We start from the raw sequence: 21,508 nt of genomic DNA, 5'->3' as shown, positions 1-21,508 counted from the left end.
AAAAGAGATGTCTGTTTTCACTCACTCCATGTCGTTCTCTGCAGCTTTTCTATCACAGGCAATAAAACCCTGCCAGGGGCCATCTGCTCCACCCCAGCCTCTTGGCCTGTGTCTCACAGGTGCTTTCATAACCCAGCACGTGCCCTCACACTTGGGGAGTGGGGGAGTTCCTCTGAACCTTGCCTCGCCCTCTGGGGCCACAGCTTGCTGTGATCCATGGTGGATTGCTGCCATAAAGGTTTTCTGTGGTCTCAGGGCAGGTTCAGTGCCACGGGCAGCATTGCTTTGGCTCCCAGAGCAAGGTGATCTGGATCTTGGAGACGTTTCCACAGCCTTTGAACACACAGCTGACACGTTGTGTGGTGCACAGCAGCCTCCCTGGCAGAAACACAGCTTGGGGACACTTGTGCATCCCACTGACACACAGATCTTCCTTTTTACAAAGCTTCACCCACTGCCTGCATCTCCTGCCTGGTTTGGCAAGAGCAGTTTTGGAAGCATTTTGTTTCCTCCAAGGAAAATCAGACCTGGAGGAGCAGGGTTTATATGCAGTTGTTTGGTGTTTGATGTTTGTCTCGGAGCTTTAAAAGCAAAATTAATGTGTTTAAAACATTCTTATTCTTGATCAGCTCTGAGGGGGAAAAGGGAGAATGCATGCAGCAAAAATCTTAGAAGTATAAGATGTTTTCAATTTGAAAAGGTTTTTGTGGTTGTTCTCATAGCCCTTCAAAACCCTGTATTTTGTATTAAAAAAAAAAAGCACACCTGTGCTTATGTACTTTAAACTCCACTTCCACTGATTGAGCAGTTACAAAATCATTATTCTTCCTTTTAATTTCCATTTCAGAAACTCCAGCTGGGCACATTGCTGAGAACCTTCTCAAAGCCAAAGAAATAGCCCTCAATGACTCTCGTGTTCCTGAACAGCTCAGGAATTACTTACAAAAAGCTCTTGATGTTGCTCTTGGACTAGACCCTTACCTGGATGCAATGGCAGCTTCCAAGAGGTACAGATTCTCCTCTGTAACCTGGTGCTTTTGTCTGTGATGGGATGGATATCTTGTTAGATTTTCTGTCCAGAACACGCCAGAAATGTGAGGGAAGTGGAATGAGATTTAAGTGCACCCAAACATGCAGCAAAGTGTGCATGGATGTGTGTGTGAGCCCACAGCCTGCAGGAAAGGAGGGGAGAACAAAAAGCTTTAAGCGTAAATTTTTGGAGATATTCTCCCAGCTGATTGTTGACTGTGGCAGTGTCTGAGCTGCAGCAGTTCCTGGGGAGCACCAACCTCCACACTGTGCTTGCTGGAAGGCTCGAAGAGTGAGCCCCTGGATCCAGCTGGGATAAATTAGGAGTGAAGAAAACCTGCACCTCTGGATCCACCCTCTAATAACAGCCTTTAGATGTGGCTTTTATCTCCAAGCACTCAACAAACATTAATTAATCTGCTAACTAAATTACTCTGGTAACTAAACTAATTAATTAAACTAATTTAAGGTATCATTAATTCAGAAGTCCAACTGATACCCTCATTATTCTTTCTTGAGCTACAGTATATTACCCAGCCATGTGGGGTCTGCTAAACAATTCCCATTTATCAGTGTACATTTTGATATGTGGAAAAAGCCAGTTCTGTCTAAAATTGACAATGTGTAAACTGTTCCAGGCTGTGGATTATGGGAACGCTGAGCGTTCTCTCTGTTGCTGAAATAATAGCTGATAGTTGTTTGACTTACACTTGCTGTAGGATAATAGCTATACATTATCTTATTAAAGTTGTTAAAGCATTTGTGAGGGGCAGAAAAGAGGTTATATGAAATGTTCTACTCTTTAAGTCTTGGATTATTTGACTGTGGCTGACACGGGTTATGAATTCTTTCTCATTTTACTGAGGAGTGTGGGGGGGGGAGCTGGAGGAAAAAAACCCACTGAAATGGCTCTAAATTCTGGCCCAAAGAATGATCACCATCCATTTCTGGTGGTTACTTTCTTCACACAGGGTAATCTAACCTGTCTGGAGGCTATGGACTTCCTCCAGTCCTCTATTGCCTTCCCTATGTAATAGGTAACATCTCACTTCATCCAGAGACATTGTCACAGGCCTGACTTCTGTGAAATAGCATCTGGAGGCACCCTGCTTTTCTGAGCACTTTGTGAGGAAAAACATTTTTTTTTCCTACCTTGTAAGAAAAATTTAGATTTTATATCTTTCCCTCTATTCTGCAAAGAAACCTTATTTTTGGCTGGAACAAAACTAATAATTTAGAACTGGACAAAACCTGGCCAGGGTAACTGTAGTAATCCACTCCAAAGCAGCAGATAGACAGAGATCTGTCTGGGACCAGCTGAAAATGGGAAAGGTTTGGGGTTGAGCAGTGGGGAATCCTTTCCTTCAGTCCCATGTTCCCTCCTTCCCAAGCCCCTGTGGCTGGGGTGGCTGCCAGCACTGAGATGTGCTTATTGCCAAACTGGGTTCTCTCAGGACTGGAATTTAGGATACTTGTGGGCTAATTTTTTATGGTCATGCACAGATGGAGCTTTTCAAGGAGTTCCCTCTTGGTTGTTGCTTTTTATGCTGGATGCTCAGATTTTGGTTGTTATCATAATACTGAAATGTCTTTTTTTTTTTTTTTTTTTTTTTTTCTCCAGAAAAACTTCACCTGAGCTCATCCCAGGAGATGCTGAAGGAGTTGAAAGCAGTGTCAGACTTCAGGAAACACGTGCCTCTGGCTCTTTGAATGGCAAGTTGTTCAGCCAAGAGGGTAAAAATGCACCAGATTGGTGTAAAGGCTGTCACTGGAGTTGAAGCTATCATCCTTTACTTTGTCTTGAGTAAGGGGAGGATGAATGCCATGGAAATGCTCAGAAAATGTGGGAAATTACTTATAAAGAAAGATATGAGCTTCCTGTGGGCTTTGATCTTCCTCTGGCATGAGTTTTCCTCTTCCATGCCCCTGTATTTGCTCACACGTGCCCACACATGAGTGTTTTAATCCCCAGCACCAGCCCCAACCCTTAGTGAACAGCAGAGATCACCACCCTTCCTGGAAGGGAAAGGGATGGAAAAAGCTCCTCATTTGGGTTTGGGATGTCTGATAGGGGTTTATATGCTTTTTGTGGTGGAGGTGGCTGTGGCCAAGCACTGCACCTTTACAAATAGAAATACCCAGGCTTGTATCCTCTTATAAAGCCCATTACACTAAATCTATTCCCAGATTCATTCTTCCCAGATGTTCTCATCTTTGGAGTAATATATCATCCCAGTGAAGTACTCTTATAATCTATTACACTAATACATTGTTCGAAGGACACCACTGATGATAAATTTCTTAAATGATGGTGCTGTCTAGGGATAATGACTCTAAGAGCAAATGCAAGGTAATGTAGTGATTTTTTTTTTTTAATGTTGGATTCCAGAAAGAATATGGAGCCATCTCAAAGCCATTTTCGTATGGGGGGAATGTTAAAATATGCAATATTTCAAGCACTATTTAACAAGCACTTGAACAATAGCAGCATTGATGATAAAAGTTCTACATTTAAAATCAGTCCTTTTATTCTGTTGTCTTTTAGCTGCATTTTTAGATGAAATTTTGTCAGATTCTGTGGTTAAACCCTTATTTGAGAGTGTTTTAAGATTAGGGTTTTTTTTAATGATCACTTAAAAGGCACATCTAATTTTCACTGTGAACAAAGTACAGTCCTTCTCATGGTTTTATTTTCAAATTTTCATTCTTGTCTTTCCACAGGCCAAATTTTTAGGATGTTTGTCCATATGACCAGAGCCAGGAAGATTTTATTAATTGGCAAGCTTAAAGGTTACAGTATCCTTGCTATTGCAGAGGAATTGCCAGACAATGGCAAAATCTTTGCCTGTGCAGAAGAGCCGTATCTCGGAATGAACAGCCAGGAGGCATTTGATTATTCCTCAGATGGCAAAAAGATAAGCCTGCGAGTGGGACCAGTGGCAGACACCTTGGAGGTAAAATCAGCTGGAAGGGGAGATTGGGAGTTCTTGTGAAGAGCACATTAAAGAATTTCAGGTCTTATTCCCTGCCCACACGATGCTGGGTGGTGGCTCTGGTTTGCTTGCAAATGTGTGAACACACTCTTGCACTGAGGTTATTTCTTATTTCCAATGTATGATGGGGCAGCTCTGTCACACAAGACAGTTTTCCTCCCTTTTAACTAAAATCCTGCAGCTTTTTGATCAGAGGAATCACAGGCTCTCAATGTAGGTTGGTAGGCTTCAATGGAGGTTTAACTCAACAAGGGTTGGCTTTGTTTCGGGTCCCTAATTCCAAATGTAACAAACAGGAAGAATGGATCTTTACCCTGCTGAGCCAACTTTTGAATTGGTTCAGCAGGTTTCCCAATGTTCACAAGAGCTGGGAAACTCCCAGTGAAATTTCTAATTCTCCTCAACCTCTCAATATTTTTCCCCACAGCAAACTCTTAGAAAAGTCAGACCCCACTTTCTCACTTCCAGGGCAATGTGATTAGCCCCAGACAAATAATGCCGTAGCTGTACTGGTTTCATTCTGACTGGTGACTTTGTCCCAAGACAGAGAAATCTTATGATTGCTGGCAGCTCACATCTAATTCCAGTTTATGGATCTCCAGGACACTGCTGTGGGTCCAGCATGAGACTGGTGGTGCCCATACCAGCTTCATTAAAAAGCCTTTCCATTATTAATACAAATCAATTTGATCTGATTTAATTTTCAATCAGGATGTGTCAGTGTGAGCTTGATTGTAACTTTATTTGCATTAGCAGGCACCATATTTATTTTTCAAATGAAATGGCCAGGAGCTTTCTGACCTCTGGTTTTCATGACCTCCAAGTTTGATAAGAAAGAAACAAAGAGCTTTGCAAGTATACGAAAAAACGAAATGTTACAGATCACCTGCAATGTGCAGCATTTAAAATCCCAGCTCCCTGCAGTGAGTGTGAAATTAATTGAATTGCTGTTGCTCTCTAGTGCCCATTCTGTGCAACTGACTTACTGTGACTGAATTAAAATATCTAGAGGCAGGCAGAGTACATGCTGTGTAGAGATTAAAGAAGGGAGCAAAGACATGAAAATTAAATCCTTAAAACAGAATGTTGCAATTGATTTTATATCCTCCAATTGCAACATGAAGGCACATCCTGACCCCAGTTCTGCAGGTGCTCAGAACTTCAAATACCTCTTGGAGCTGTTGGGAACAGAGATGCTCGTGTTTGGCAGGAGAGCTCCCAGCATGGGGACACCTTTCTGTGCAGGATTTCAGCACTGGGCTCTGAACTTTTGCTATTCAGTGTGGCAGGCGTTTTGTCATCAGTATCAGGACAATCAGGATTGTCCTGCAGGTTTAATTCACAGAGACTGTAAATGCTGAAGCAATGAATTTGGTGGTCTTTCTGGTGCATTTGCATTTTGGGTTTCTTGAGGTTTGCCCGGCTGGAGTTTGGCAGCTGCAGGGGATGCCTGGGTATGTGGAAGAGGCTCAGCCTGCGGACAGCATGCTGCCTTTTCCCTCCCAGATGACCAGTGTAGGCTGGAGACTGAGCAGGCTTCCTTTGCTGCCTCGTGGACAGCTGAAAGGCAGGAGGATACAGGCAGGAGATGGGTGAGGGATGGCACAGCACGGCTCTCACAGCTCAGCTTCACAGAGGAGGTGGAGAACATTTCAGTCCCTCATGGTCTGCGGGGAGGCTGGTCTAGAGCAGAGCTGGCCAATGTTTGTTGAGGAGCACAGTGAGGTTAGGAAGAGCTGGATTCTGGCAAGGATTGTCCTTGCTGCCTACAGAGTCTGCAGCCCCAGGTGTCATTCTCATCCCTTTGTAGAAACTAGAGGGCAGAGCTGGTCTCCCACCAACTGCTCTTTGGAGGTGTCTGATGCAGCTTTCTTGCTTGGTGGTGATGGCTGAATCTTGCTTCTAAGCCAAGTACAGAAAGGCAATATTTCTGCCTATCCTCTGCTCCTCAAATTGTCACAGTAATACAACTCCTGGAAGCAGATTTGCCTCACTGCCCCAGCCCATTCAAAGCAGGAAAATGTCATATGGTCTATAGATTAACTAGCTGTCAAGGAACTCCTTCTCTGCTGCATGAAGCTGTGATTCAGCATGTCCAAACTGTCAGAAGGAGTATGATCTCTCCCTTCTGGTGTAAAACTAGGCTACCCAGGAGCTGCATCCCAGCCTCAGGTATCATCCAGGTGCTGCAGGATGTGTCCAGAGCTGCCCCCACAACTTCTTCTGCCCTTTATGAGGAAGCTGCCAGATCTTGCAGCAGTTGCCATAAGGATGCAGCACATCTGTGCCAGTGCACCTCGGACAGTGGGGCCATTGTGTCACCCCTGTGGCTTTGGCTCTTTCACCTAAATCCATGGCTCAGCAGGGCTGGGAGTGAGCAGAGAGCAGAGCAAAGGCAGCACAGCAGTCCATGGCAGCACCTTGGCCAGGCTCTCTGAAGCCTCTTGGTGCTCCCTTGTGTTGTCACACAGCACTGGCAGGGTTGCCTGTTTCCCTGCCTCTTGTCCCAGATCACAGCCAGCACAAAACATCTGGGATTTTGACCTGTCAAGGGATGCTAAGTACCAGACAGCGGCCAGAGAGCTCAAGTACATGGTAGGGTTCACTCGATACCCGAGGGCATGGTGATAAAATTCCACCTTCCCCACACATGAGGGACAGACACTGGGTGAGGTCCCCAGCAGAGCACAGAGCTCACACAGACCACAGCACAACCCTCTGTGCCCAAGGGCCTCGGGAATTCTACATGGTATTTTGAAATGTGGACTGAGGGAAGCCTTTCTACAGGTTCAGTCTCAGGTCTTTGGTGGGAATTAGCTACATATTCAACCTGTCCTGAGCCAGCGTTTAAAAACATTTCCCAACAAATCTGCCCTGAAGTCTGAACTCTGTTGTGCCCTGCCTGGGTAATGTGCCTTGCCATGGATCTGCTGCCAGCAAGAGCCTGATCCTGCACAAAGAGCTTCCTTCAAATCCCAGTGGATTTTGATGAACAATGGATGCACGATTGAGTCTGGAGTGAATGCAAACTATCAGGAAATTATTCCCATCCATTATTTTGATCCTTCCATTTTAAAATTGAAAATGCAACACAAAAATAACACGGTGTTTGCAGCCAATTCTGCTGATTGCAGGGCATTGTGGAAGCATGTCAGGGTTTGCTTTCTTCTTTTTTTCCCTCCTGTTAGCAGACAGAATAGGTGAAGAGGTTGAGCTGCAGATCTCATTTCTCCTGTTTTGCTGCTTGTGAAGTCTGCCAACAGAATCCACCTTGACAAAGTCAAGGACTCTGCGTTTAATGTTGAACTGAGTGAATAAATTATGCATGAAATTGTGTCGGAGTCTCTAGTGTGCTCTAGAATTGCTCCTTTTGATATGAAAGGTTAATTCAGAAAGGAGTCCAAAATAGCTGGAAATTGTGGGGATAAGTGGATAGTATTCACTGTTGTGAGCTGTTATTACTAGAAATTGCATTCCCTCTCTGGCTTCCCCAGAGATTTCGCTTTGCTGGTGAATATAAACTGTACTCAATAGAATAGCATTTAGAAGTAACAAGAGTGTATGTCCACACACGGTAAAATATTCTAATGGTGTTTTAAAAGGAAACTCTACTTTTTCATGTATTCTGTGCACCCCAAGGATGGATTGCTATTACATTTAGGTCAAGAACAAGGCACAAGAAAGGTAATAAGTTTTGAGTACATCTTTATTACAAATATGCTGACTGTATGATCCATATCAAAGGAACTGGGCAGTCATTTTTTTTCTGATTGAGTTTGTATGTGTCTTATGAGAGTGTTGTCTCTGATCAGGACTCCAATCAGGTTTGCTCTGAGCTTTGGCAGAAGATTCATTCATGTTTTTATTCAGGATATCCCCTCCCTGATCTTTTGCTGTATCCATCAGCAGTGCTGCTGCTGTGCCCTTTCTCATGGTCACTTTTGGTACATCTCCTCAATGGAATGCTGTGTTACAGCTGGTTTGTTGCTTTTTTTTTTTTTTCCTTAATCTGAAAGGAAGTTAATGACTCACTGCAAGCAAAAGCATTAATTTTAGCCAAGTTTGTTCTGAATTAAAACTCTTATTGCCATCTGTTACCATCTATGATGACTCTGTAGCAAGGAGCAGGGATTGCACTGTAAACACTCAGGAAATTAGTTTCAGCAGGATATTTTGCAGGCAGATTATTTCCTTCTGGATCTCAGCTTTCCTCACAGTTGGAGGCATTTGGGCTCTGCCTCTCCAAGCAAAGGACAATGGCATCTCCAGAGTGCTGTGAGCTCCCAGGCAGGGCCTGGCCCAGTCTGTGCTGGGAGGGCCAAGGTGTCAATCCCTCATTTATCCCCTCATCCATACTGGACAGCATGGAGTTGTCCTCTCTACCACTGTACCCATTTTTCCAGTGCTTAGCTCTGCAGTAAGAGCAGATCTTTTATTTTCTGGCTGTTTTTGCTCAGCAGTGGGTGCTGGCAGTGAGGAAACTCTCCAGGGTGGTGCCCTGGCCATGGTGACCACCTGCCTGGGTGACCTGTGTGTTGCTAGCCAAGGGGCTCCAGGAAACAGGGCACTCTCCTCTCCCTGTGGCTGTTATCCTGCTGTTTAGAGGCTGCTCTAAAGGTAAGGCTGGTTGAAGGAATTTTGTGGACTCTTCTTATAGCCCTGGAGCTGTAACTATGGAAAACCCAGCAGCAATTATGAAGCTGTGGAAACAAGAAGCTCAAACAATGGCAGGTTCCAGGACAAACTCAGGTTGTTCCTTCTGTGTGTCAGGCACTGGGTATCTGGATGCCCAAGTGACCTTTCTGGTTGGCCATTCAGGACTCAGAGAAGTGGCAGAAGAGAAATGCCTTAGAAACCATGGCCTGGCACACCCAAGGACAAGCCTGGTGTGCACTGGTTACACATCCGACCCAAGCACCCTCCTGGGATGGATGCTGTGGTGTTGAAAGGTGGTTTATCTGTATCAGAAGACAGATAAGAAAGAGATAAGCTGTCAGCAGGTAGGCAGTACAGAAAGAGGGCTGAAATGAGAAGTCCAGCTAATATCCAGAGAGCTGCACAACTCCATATGGACCTAATGAAGTCAATGCATAAAAGTGAGATTCTTTTTCATTAGGGAGCCATCCCACGGAGCAGGAGTAACATATGTTCAGCCATGGCCACATCTGTTTCTGAATGTCTGCCCCCCACCTCCTGCACCCAGGAAGGTTACAAGTCAGAAAGTGGTGATAAGTCATGATAATTACTTGAATTTGGCCTTGGCTCTTCTCCCTGAGGAATGAGACCTCTAATCTGTCTTTGTGATGGGCTCCTGCACCCAGCTTTCATCTTCTGACCCTTCCTGAAGTACCTACATTGGGCAGACTGACTGAGGTGTAACCTGATTCAGACACCCTTCCACAGTAGCAAAAATGTTCCGGCTGCTTTCCACCAATGTGGCTCAAGAGGGAGCCAGGCCAAGATTTTCTTGTTGGTCATGAAATGCAAAGATGAATCCCAGGAATCCAGATGTCCCAGTTTCTCCTACATTTATAATAAACCAGCATATATTTGGCCTTAAGGTCTTCTTTCATTATAGTGTAATGTGTCCTAAATGTGGGCCCATGAATGCTTTCAGCAGAGTTTCTGTGCTGTCTAGCATCCCCAGTTAAATGTGACTATCCAAGCTTCATTCCCCCACCACTAACAAGCTCACAATGACACCAGTTTGCACAACAGAGGAGTTCAATGCTTCAGTGATCTGCTTTCCTTGATTTCCTTGTCTGAGCCACACACTCCTGCCTCAGAAAGGCTCCTGAAATCTCTCTTTGGGAGCCATTAACCTTACTTACTCCCAAAACCAAACCAGTTTTTCACATTCTGTTGCCTTTGTTGATGCTTTTGCTGGTACATCCCAAGGGATGGCTCATCACTCGTAGTGCACAATGTCTCTAAACACAAAAGGGAAATCTGGACGCAAGAAACACTGTTAAAAGTCGTGGTAGAGACAGTGAGATCTGGAAAACAGAACTGTTTCTTTTTTCCCTTGAAATGCAAAGACTTGAAAGCATTTCTGCTCGCCGAGATAGGTGGATGAGCTGTTGTTTCACTGCGACGCACACAGATGCAGTTAAATAGTCCCAGATGGAATCTGAAATATTCCATAGCAGCCTCTTGGGCAGCGAGTGCATTAACTGCCACAGGAGAAGGCTGCAAAGGCTCCCATCTGGTCATCCATCAACACTTTTATACATTATCATCAGCAGCCTGCTTGGAGGGAAGGTGTGCCACATTTCTGAAAATCCAATTAGATGATAGCAGCCAGTTCTCTTTTATCCTCTCTGTTGCTGAGCCATCCAAAGCATTTTTTTAGATTAAAGAAACATCATTTTCCTTCACAGGGCCTGTGCTGCTTTATCTCTATCATGACCTGTTCTTTCATGTGCTTTATAATTCTATATTAATTGGGATTTCAACCTTTTTCCTGCTACTGAAGTGGGACACACTAGTTTGCAATTCCCAGATCTGCCTTATGCTTCTTTTTCCCCCCAGACTGATATAATTGCCACTCTTCAATTTGTTGATAGTTGCTCTTTTGAGAAGAGAGAACTTCTTGCAGCACCTCAGTGTCAGGGTTTGATGTCAGTCTTACCCTGATGGATCAATTTACTTTGACTCAAGGTACGCAGGTGTTTCTGCTGTGACTCTCAACACCATAAGCTGGGATGAGCCATCCTCTTTTATATCCTGATTTTCCTTGAGAGGTTCAGAGATTCATTGCTGAAGAATTGTTTGCAAAAGCATGGAAAACTCCCAAGATCTCCAGAAGCATTTCTAGAAGTGTTACCTTGAAAGAACAAGTTTCTGTCTGGTTTGGGGTTTGTATAAACAACAAGTTAATGGCAACATGTTAAACTTTCAGGTAAATAATTAGTGTTTTCTCCAATATAATTTTTTTTCCCAGGCATTACATGCTGAGGACGAGCACTTTGATATAGTCTTTATTGATGCTGATCAAAGGAATGCTGTTCAGTACTACAGCTTTGTCATGGATAACCACTTGCTGAGCATGGATGCAGTGATCTGTGTAGAGAATACACTCATGAAAGGACAAGTCTACCTGGAGAATGTATCAGATGAAAATGTACTAGCTGTCAGAAAATTAAATTCAGTGATTAATTCAGATCCTCGTGTTGAGCAGGTTAGTGCAATGCCATTGGTTAAGGTGCCTGCAGTGCTGTATCTATGGATTTTGCAAAGTACTCTTTAAAATGCTTCTTTTGTTGGTGCCATTATCCGAAGGACCTAAAATGAACTCAGATTTTATTATAATTCACCTTACTTGAGCTCTAGGTATGAGTTTCTATATTCAGGAGTGGTCCCTGCTCTGTCTACATCTTACAGTGTGTTAAAGGCAAGATAAAAGGAGAGCACTTAAGAGTAAATAATCAGCTCTACAGCACAACTAGAGAATCACCACTCTGCTTTAAGGGCTTCGGGGGCTCTAGGGCATCACCAGCACAACAGGAGTCAGCAAAGAGAATAAAAAGGAGAAGTAATAGGATGCACAAACAATATGTTGTGATTTTAGAAACTGGAGAGACAAGATTGCATTTTTTTTCCCCTGGCATTTGTGTAAGCAATGAGTTTGGAAGAGGAATGTGAGCGAATACAAATGCCTGAAATGTTTGTATTGGAGGGAGCTTCAGCTAAAGAACAGGAGTAGGGGAAAAACTACTGTGGCCACAGGATTATCCTTCATATCAGTGGAACTTGGGTGACAGAAAGCCAGGTACCAAGCAGATGAGAATTGTGCTATATTTGCAGGTGATTTTGCCTGTGCAGAGTGGACTGAGCCTCATCCGAAGGAGCCCTGTGCCTCCAGATGCAGTGATTGAGTCCAAGGTGGGTATTTCCTCTCTGTGAGCATTTCCTCTCTGTGAGCATTTCTGGGAAAATTTTGACTCTGCCAAGGACAAGGAAAAAATAATTTTCAAGGGTTTGGTGGCAAGAACCCAAACATGTGGTACCATGATCATGGGTTTAGCAGCTTAGAGCTTGGCACCTTTCAGCATCACCAGTCCAGGGTGGCACTAAAGCTGAGAAATGCTGATTCCTTGAAAAGCCTTTCAGATCAGCTGGTGATGAATCTCTGGAGTGAGTGGTGTACTGCTCACCAGGTTTCAGTGCCTGGTGCTCTCCCATCCTTCCCATGCAGAGGAATGTGGGAAGATGGAGCTGAGGACCAGTAATGAACCAATACATTTCTGAAATAGTTCATTTTTTTGCTCAAAGGCAGTACAGGATGCCCTCCTGTGCTCTCTGAGCTGGATATTTTCATGGCCCTTCACTTTGCTTGTCCTAAGTTAAAAAATGGTGCATTTATCTTTCTCTGTTTTATGTAGTGGGCATCACCCAGCTGTAATGAAATTCCCATCTGGAATCATAATAGCCTACCTCAGTAAACCCAGACCCAAACATCCTGATTGTTTCCCAGTTTCTGAGCACTCCCAAAGCTACACACACTGGTAATTCCTGGCATTTCAAACTCAATATTTTAAACATCTTGTATTTTGCATTTTGATTCCAGTCGGGGGGAAATGATGTATGGCAGCTGATCAGATGACAGCTTGGTTTAAGTTATTGGCTGATATCTTTATTTGTGCACCAGCCTTGTGAAGATATTTTGACTGCACTCTACTTGACCCAAATCCTGCCTTTGGAACCTTGTTCTTAGCCTCTTAGCTGAGCCTGAGGGCAACATTGGGCCCTGGGGATGAAATAACTGGAAGACTTGGTCAGTCAACTTCTAAGACTTTGTACCCAAGCCAGGCTAGGAAATGCCATACGCTACTCTCCTGAAAATGGAATGGTTGTGGCATCTCCCTAAAGCACAGCCCTTCTGCTCCATTGTCTGGCACCTTAGTGCTCTGTTTGAGCTTAACATCTGTATGGATAAGGGGGCTTTTTGGCTTCAATCAGTGATGCCTTTTGTATTAATTAACGGGCCAAGAAGACATGGATCCCTGCTCATGCTCCCCCCTCGCTCCCACCAGCAGAGTCCTTCACAGCTGTCAGTGAGCTCTGCCCCTCACTGTGCAGGGTGTTTGTGCTCTTGTTGCAGACACAAGTGGTGAAGGATGATGTCTTCTGGGGCTGCAACCGGCGCCGCATCCTGGAGCGGCTGCGCCTGGACGGCAGGGTGGCCTATGTCACAGGAGGAGGGCAAGGGATTGGCAGGGCCTTTGCCCACGCCCTGGGGGAAGCTGGGGCTAAAGTGGCTGTGGTGGATCTGGTCCTTGCCAAGGCAGAAGCGGTGGCGTGTGAGCTCAGCCTCAAAGGTAAGCACTGAGCATGGTGGGCACTGTAATGGGTGGTTTTCCTCCTTCAAACCTGACACTACTCTGTGCAGCAATCCCCTCTCACCCAGCCCTGGTGGGGAAGTGGTTAGAGTAGAGGATTTTCACGTCATGGGCACAAAGCTTCTCCTGCCCTGTCAGTGTTGTGCCAGCAGTCACTGATTCCACACCATCTGAGAGAGTTATTTGTCAATATAAACTCCACTAGAGAGGCAAAGTGATCCAAACCAAATTCCTCGCTAAAAATTCCCAAAGTGGTGAGCCATGGCTGACAGGAACAAAGAAAGGTCACCCTGTACAAGTGAAATCTGTATGACCAGCGCTGAACAGAGATGGTGCTGCTCAAAGTAAATCAGGCAGGCTTCACTATGGCTGAATGAAAGATAAAGCCTACAAACTCACCTACCCCCTCTTCCAGACCTTATGTGTGTACCACGAGCCAAAACACCCAAACAGGGTAGTTGTATTGTCAGTCTGAATCTCTCACTGTGCTCTTTAAATTGAAGACAAGTAATTTTTCAAGCTCTCCTTCAAACATGTGTGCAAGGTCAGATATGGGAACAAAATATTAATAGACATAATAGGTAAAATCCCAAATAAGAGGTAAAATCCTCTACAAGCCACTTCTGTTTTAGCAGTAAAAATAGAAAATGTAACATAAAATCAAATTTCCCCCTAGAGCTGTGCTAAACTGCAATTGTAAAGGGGAAAAAGAAAACTGGAAATATAATTTTAATGATAAAAGAAAGGAAGTATTACTCATTTTATAATTTCTTCTGTGAGATTGCACCTGAGCCTTCTTCAAAGTTCAGTATTTCATTGTCTCTAAAGATGGACAATTACGCAGGAAATTTTCACATTACCACGTGGATAAAGTCACCAGTATTTGTTTGCACTCTGACTTCTGCAAGGGATTGGGCCATTAGAAACCATATTCTCCAGAAAAAACCAGCCCCTGCAGATGTATTCATACCACCCAGCCTCAGGGACAGACAAGGATTGGTGTCATTCTGGTTTGGGTACCATTCTGAGGCTCCCCAGAGAACATTTAAAACAAAACATCCCTGTCTGCACAACCTCAGCTTTGCTGAGCAGGAGACACTTCACATGGAGCGTCAGTGCAACGGTTAAAGCTCTGATCCCAAATAATGACCTAGAAGAAAGTGTCCAGCTCCTATTACAAATTCTTGAGTCATCCAGTCCCCCCTTCCCTGAAGCTTTTCACTCTCTTATGCACCAGGGCCATATGGTTTTGGCACAAAGTAGCTGTGCCCTACACCTTAACTCTCATTTTGGACATTTTTCCCCTGCATATCAAGCAGAGCTATTCGGATAGAAATGGGCTACTTGATAGAGCCATGAGACTTTGGATGCCAACAGCCTATTGGAAAATGAACTTAACTCATCTCCAGGGCATTTTCAGTAGGAGTTTGATCATCTACCCTTCAATGGCTGCCCTACATCTCTGCTCCTTCAGCAGTGGGCTGCCAGCCTGGAGGAGGTGGGGGGCTGTTCCAAAATGCAGTCGGAGAGGTCATGAGGCATAGCAAATATTATTGCAGTCTAAAGTAAAGAAAATCTCACTTCTCAGTCTTTACACATCTTTATCCTTTGAGGTCAAATATTATCTATCAATTTGACCAGTGCAGCTGGTCAGGGCACATCTCTTCCATCTCATGATGGGTTTTGAGGTTTTGAATTTATTGTCATTCCCTGTTGGAACAACCCCCAAACTTTGTAAGGCTTTTGTGAAAGGGAATTATATCCAAATGCCCGTTTTTGGAAAGGATCTGAAAAGGTCAGGTTTTCAATCTCTTTCTCTCCAGAGGTAACTAGAGATTCTAGCCTGGACCTCAGAAGCTTTCCCTTGAAAACTTTTTGTTGAAATCAATGTTTCCATGAAACATTTTGGCTTCAAAGAAGTATCATGCTCTGTTGGAAATAAATTTTGACAAAAAGGATCAGCTAGCTTTACTCTCAAAATATTCACATGAGTAAATTGAAGCAATCATAACATTAATACGTATTTTTCCTGCTGTAATAAGGACAAAGGGGCTGTGATTTTTTTTCTCCTCTATGGCTGCAGATCTCTAACTCAAAGTTGGAAGCTTAGTGCCCCAAGTCATTCCCATACTGATACTTTTTCAAAACATTTTGCTTAGCTTGCTTAGAGCTGCTCTGCTTCTTATATCAAGGAGCCCTTTCCTGCCTTTTGGGATGGTGCCATCACTTCATGATGAGTTTTAAACATCAGAACGCCTGTGATCTCAGTTTTAGCTTTGTTAGACAGCTCGGGTGTACGTCCCTTGGCTGCAGGGCTCTTTGTTTTTAGATCCTGTGTGAATACCTTTTTCAACAGTTACTAATGGATCCTGACTGAAGAACCAAAAATGATGAAACATAACCAAAAAATCCTAAGGGTTACCTTCCACTACACACACCTCTGTCTTCAGGGGGAATCACTGCCTGTACCCTAAGGGAAGAATTAGTCTGATGGGATTTTTAAAATGTGCATTTTCACTGTAAACTATGCAAATGCCTTGTGCAATGTCACTCCTGATCTTCTTGTCTATATGCAACATGTTACTTCCATTTATACCGAGAGACCGGAGATGAAGCCCGTGGCAGGGGGACGTGTGTGTGTCCCTGCAGAAGGACACCTCAGGCATATCCAGCACAGTGATTGTCTCCAGCACGGAGCCCCTGGGCTCCTCTCCTGCCCCCCTCATCACAAACCTGCCTCCATGAGCCCCACAAAAGTGAGCTGAGCACTGTGGAGGTGCACTGGCCCCACCTGTGCATCATCCTGCGCTGGGTGTTTTGCCTCTGATTGTGTCTGTAGATTTGAAGCTATTTTCCCATAGTTTGTTTTATTTTTTTAACAGGTGGTTTGAGGGGACGGTGGAGAGACAGAAAGTGGTTTTCTCCCCCCTCTCAGAGTGCAGGAATATCAGATGAATTGATTAAGGTGGAGTGTGTGACTCTGGTTTGAAGTGAGTGTGATTTCACTGCTTCTTCACTAGACACCCACATGTGGCACCTTTTGTCTCATTTTTATAAACTGACCTGTAAGATGAAGCTCTAAATGGGGTGAGAGTTGGAGGGCAGGTGACGAGTCTTTCTGTTACCATTAGTAACACACTTGCACCCATTTTATCAGTAAATTGAAAAAGGAAGATTGCAGCAACTCCCTGTGCATTACATGTCTTGATAACAATTAGGAGGAGCAACAGGGGCTGTCTGGCTATTCTTATTCTTTCAGCACGTTTAGCATAAAACCTGCCATAAAATAAGAGGTCTTGTTTTGTGGCAGAGCATGCATCCATTTTTCAGTTGTCCGTGTATTTTCTCTGCCGTGGAAATCAAGAGAATAGTGTCATCACTGAAAGGGACAGGAGCTCCCATGCCCTGGCACCCCAGAGTGGCATCACCCTGGGCTGTGCACTCTGACAGGCTCCTGGAGGCACTGGAGATGAGGAAGAGCTTTTTCATGCAAAAGCCTCTTTCCTGCCATTTTTTCACACACACCACTGGGCAATTCCTGCTTTGCCTTGCTTTCCTGGAAGCCTCCATCTCAGCTTTGTTTTGGGAGAGTCTCCTCCTGGAATAGGCTTATCCCTTCTTTTAAATGTTTAATCAGAATGGTCTAAAAGAGGTATCAGTGTGGAACAAATTTTTTATTTATATAGAGGAAAAATATCTTGCTTTAATAGCTGCAACTTCCTACCCAGACTGCTGATCATGGCCCAACCCCAGTGGCTGCCTCTCTCCTTCCTTATTTAAGACCCATTTCACCACAGCCGTTACTGGTGTAGCCTTGTTTGCCTTTGAGGATGGGTATAATCCCAGTGGCATCAGGTGCCTCAGCAGGTTTCTTATGATGTTTAACAATAAGGCTATTTAAAGCTGATTTTTATAATGAATTAAATGAAGTTATTTACCAATCAGCTCGGGTGCAAAGGTCAATGGCTGGATTATTTTAGGAAAAAAATTCAAAACTTCTTCATGTTTCAAATTTGGTAAATCACTTCCAGATGTTTGCATTATTCTGGCAGTGTGATTTACAATAAATAAGTCACTATGACTGCCATACCTGTGCACCTGCAGGTATTCCCACTTAGCTGGTTTGGTTTTGTCTGAGGCTCCCATCTCTCTGCATGCTGTAGCTCATCCAGAGAGCAGTTTGGGACAAATTAATTTGTTTTCTGTAGCATCTTGGGGGGGACCTGGCAGAAGAAAAGGTTCAGCAGAGCGGCTGGGAGCTGGGGAAGCTGCAGTTGAGGCTTTGGACAGAAGATGGTGCAGTGTTCCATGCTTCCTCCTGCCCGAGCGGCAGATTGTGCTCCCACACCTGGGCTCCAGGCTGCTCTCCAGCAAGCAAACCTCGCAGCAGTCAGCAACTTCATGACGGTATTGCGGTAACAAACGCACGTTTTGCTACTGTTTGAGGAGCAATGAATTAAGGTGGAATATATACACACACACATGTATGTATAAAATACAGCCAGATATAAAATATCTCTATGTATGAATTTAAAAACAATCGTAAAATAGAGTATTTTTTCCCCCTGTGAATTCCTGTGCTGACTCCACCACTCTTATTTCAATGCAGGCATTAAAAGCTTTGCCCTGGCAGCAGATGTAAGCAAGCCTGAGGATGTGCAAAGGATGGTGGATGCAATTGTGGCTCGCTGGGGCACAGTCCACATTGCATGCAACAATGCAGGAATCAATCTGAACTCTGCAAGTGAAGAGACTTCCCTGGAGGAATGGGACAAAACTTTTAATGTTAATTTACGAGGATTATTTTTGTGCTGCCAAGTAAGTGTGCAATACTGCACTGGTTAGTTTTGCAAATGGGTATTAATATTCTAAGTGTTTACTTTATCTCAAGATATAATAGCACTTTATTAATAATTATCACAATAGAATTGATCCTAGTTTTGGTGGAGTTTAGGAGAGATTTGCTTTATATTAATTCCAGATTTTGATCAATATATTCAAAAGCAGCTAATACTTGTTGGCTACCCAAGCACAGGCAATAAAGAATGGCCAAAATTTTTTTGAAGGGTGGTTATTTGAAAACCAGAAAGCTTGGAGGGGGGAATTCCCAACATTTGTGCTTTTTTTGAAAAAAAATTGCCAACAGTGAAGAGGTGTGAAATGGCACTGGGATTTTTTCCTGCATCAGCCATTTTTATACCAAGTTTTTATATCAGGTACTTAAAAAAAAAAAGTGTTAGCACATCAACTCTTCTGAAAAGACTAATTTATTATCATGTCATTATTAGCACAATCACAGAAAGGGTCACTGGTCTTTCCTTTAATTTCTGTCACAGGCTGCAGGCCGCATTATGCTGAATCAAGGATATGGGAAGATAATTAACACAGCATCTATGGCAAGTTTAATAGGTGAGTGATGAGAGCTAACAGTTGTGCTTCAGAATCCATATTTTAATTACTACCGATGCTATTTGAATCAATTAAACCTGTATTGGGAAGGAGTAAATCACTGACATTTCATATTAGAGGAAATGTACTACAAAATTTTTATTGATATCATTTTTCAACATTTATCTGTCCTCAATGTTTTAGAGCACTTATTACTCTTTATAGAAAAGGTGGAGTCACCTTCTCTGACTCTGGAGCAGATTCCACAGGAGAGGTGCTGCTCCCTTCATGCTGTTCCAGGCAAACTCCTTGGCATGTGGGAAGCTGAGCCCACAAGATGCTTACAAGCCACCCAGAGGATTTTGTGCCAATATTTGCCCTGGTACCCATGGGTTTTGTAACATTCTCATTGCCAACAGGTGCCTGCACCAACGCTGCTGAATCAGCAGTGTCATCAAAAGGACCAATAAACCATTGTAACATATGGAATGAAATCCCTACTGCTGAGCTAATCTGGAAGGCTGCTGAGCTGAAGCCCATGTAACAAAAATTGATCAATTACACAAATTAAGCATAGCCCTTTAGGAATTTATTTTATTGGTCTGGACATCTGTTGCAGCATTGTCCAAATCCAAAAATCAAATGGTGCCTTGGGTTGCCAAGTTAGGCAAGAAAATCTAGTAGCTATAAAAGTACAACTGAAAACCCCTGTATTAATATCGTGTCCATCTGCTAAATGTTACATAAATATGCAGTCTTTTTATTTTCCTTCGGAATAATGTTTATTTTTACTGTGCCCAGTTTGACATTCAATGTCATTCTACTCAGTTTATTGCACAGTAACTTTAAATGGTTCTTCAAAAATCCATTTATAATGTTGTTGTTAATATTTTTTCAAGTGTCTTTACCAGCTGTTTTACTTATGCTTAAACACAGGCACCATCCCTTCATCCCAACTTTGTAAAGTTACAAAAACTCCCCAAGAAAAGTAGTTCTGAAAAGATTGTGAGGCTTTAAATTTCAAATACCTCAGGCTTTCCTGCTCTGCTCTGAGCAGTCGGGCTCTGGTCTGTGCTTGGGCTGTCACCATCCACATCATTGTCACAAAGCAAAATTTCCTGGGATGTAGTCCATCCTGGAGAAAGTTGGGAAGCTCTGGGAATTGGCACGAGCTGGGTATCTGCTGGCTTGGCACACAGCTCCCAGCCTTGCTGCAGCCCAGCAGTGGTCTGCTCTGCTTAAGGAGAGGCTTTTTCCAACTTTTCCACTGGGGCTTGGCGCAGCTCTGCTGAGCTGGATGGTGGTGCCATTCCAACACAGCATCCCTCCCAGCCCCAGCTTGGAGCTGCACCTCCTTGGCTGGTGAGCCAAGCCCAGAGATCCTCCTGGGGACCACGTTTGAGGGCAGTACCTGTCCTGGAACAGAAAGGAACATTGGAAAGCAGCCCTGAGAGTAACCTGGAAGGGTCATCCCAAGAGGCATTTAAATGTCAGTGAAAGTTAATGCATGCTAGGCCAGAAGTTAAGAGATGGAGAGATGTGTTTACCTTCTGAACCTGTTTGAATCTTGGCATTGAGAAAATCTAGTAGTTATGAAACTACGACTGAAAACCACGATGTTCATATCATGTCCATCTGCTGAATGTTAAATAAATATGTTGGTTGGTTGGTTATTTAAGTACGTTGGCCAACTGGCATAGTATGAAATGTTTCTAGAAATAGTTAGGGGATATTTTTTTTTGTTGTTGTTGTAGGTTGAGTCCTTCCTCAGAGATACAGGAAAATGAGGAGACACTTAGCAGGATAGGGAGGTTTTTGTTTGTGATTTTTCCAGATACACTGCTCAGAATCAGCTTTAATTAATCGAAGATGAGCTGCATACATTTTGCATATGTGCATTTTGATTCTGGTGCTCCAATGGAATTATTCCAGGCGTTCGCTCCAGCAGCGGCGGCTCGGCCGTTCACACAGGTGTAACCCAGAGCTGTAGTTTTTACAGTGAATATCTTCAGTGGGAAGTGGTCTGCTCTGCTCTGTGTGCACCTCTCATTAATATTTTGTGGCTGATTCAAGGTCAGGCTGGGAGCCTGATGCACCAAACAATGGTGTGACAGCAGTGTCAGGTTGTTGTGCTGTAACCCCACAGCCCTTCCCTCTTTCCCCCAAAGGATGGGAGAGAGAATCTAGGAAGAAAGGTGAAACTTGTGGGTTGAGATAAAGACAGTTAGGGCAGAAAAGGAGAGGCAAATAATAATCAGGAAAAAATAACATAAAAAACAAGTGGTGCACAGTGCAATTTCTCACCACCCACTGACCAATGCCCAGTCAGTGTACCCAGGCAACTCACCCCAGTTTTGTTTGTCAGCACAATGCCATGTGATTTGAAATATCCCTCTGGCCAGTTAGAGTCAGCTGTCCCAGCTGTGTCCCCTCCCAGGTTCTTTTGCCTCCAGCCTCCTTGCTAGCAGGGCAGCAGGAGGCCCTGAAAAGTCCTTGATTTAGAGTAAGACCTGCTCAGCAACAACTAAACCATCAGTGTGTTAACATTATTCTTGTCCTAAATCCAAAACACAGCACTGTAACAGTTACTGGGAAAAAAACCCAAACAACAAAACAGCCAAAATCAGAACAAAGGTGTTTAAAACATAACACAGCTGATGTTGGCAGAATTTTTATCTGCTTTCTCCTCTCATCTGTCTTGAATAGGAGTGAGTGTTCTCGCTTCCCAGAAGCCTTAGCAATGCAGATTTTTTGGTG

The 21,508-nt window shown here is 43.8% G+C and overlaps 1 protein-coding gene across 22 annotated transcripts in view; it reads left to right on the top strand.

Annotated features, from left to right (window-relative positions):
* Nucleotides 1-21,508, top strand: part of LOC119706209 — a 346,096-nt gene that overhangs the window by 2,974 nt on the left and 321,614 nt on the right. For 21 of the 22 annotated variants that reach the window (XR_005258439.1, XR_005258441.1, XR_005258438.1 and 18 more), the window contains exons 2-9: nucleotides 848-1,007; nucleotides 2,651-2,742; nucleotides 3,751-3,983; nucleotides 10,966-11,202; nucleotides 11,829-11,906; nucleotides 13,126-13,342; nucleotides 17,973-18,181; nucleotides 18,700-18,772. Coding sequence is in view for 2 of the 22 variants with exons in the window: in XM_038149515.1 (XP_038005443.1) it covers nucleotides 848-1,007; nucleotides 2,651-2,742; nucleotides 3,751-3,983; nucleotides 10,966-11,202; nucleotides 11,829-11,906; nucleotides 13,126-13,342; nucleotides 17,973-18,181; nucleotides 18,700-18,772 (1,299 nt within the window). In the remaining 20 variants the exon portion in view is untranslated. The remainder of the gene's footprint in view (nucleotides 1-847; nucleotides 1,008-2,650; nucleotides 2,743-3,750; nucleotides 3,984-10,965; nucleotides 11,203-11,828; nucleotides 11,907-13,125; nucleotides 13,343-17,972; nucleotides 18,182-18,699; nucleotides 18,773-21,508) is intronic. The other variant, XR_005258447.1, reaches the window with a different exon arrangement.

Source organism: Motacilla alba, chromosome 12, assembly GCF_015832195.1.
Source record: "Motacilla alba alba isolate MOTALB_02 chromosome 12, Motacilla_alba_V1.0_pri, whole genome shotgun sequence".
NCBI classification, from domain to species: domain Eukaryota; kingdom Metazoa; phylum Chordata; class Aves; order Passeriformes; family Motacillidae; genus Motacilla; species Motacilla alba.
Note: the sequence above shows the minus strand (reverse complement) of the source record. Positions and strands in the feature narration are given on the sequence as shown.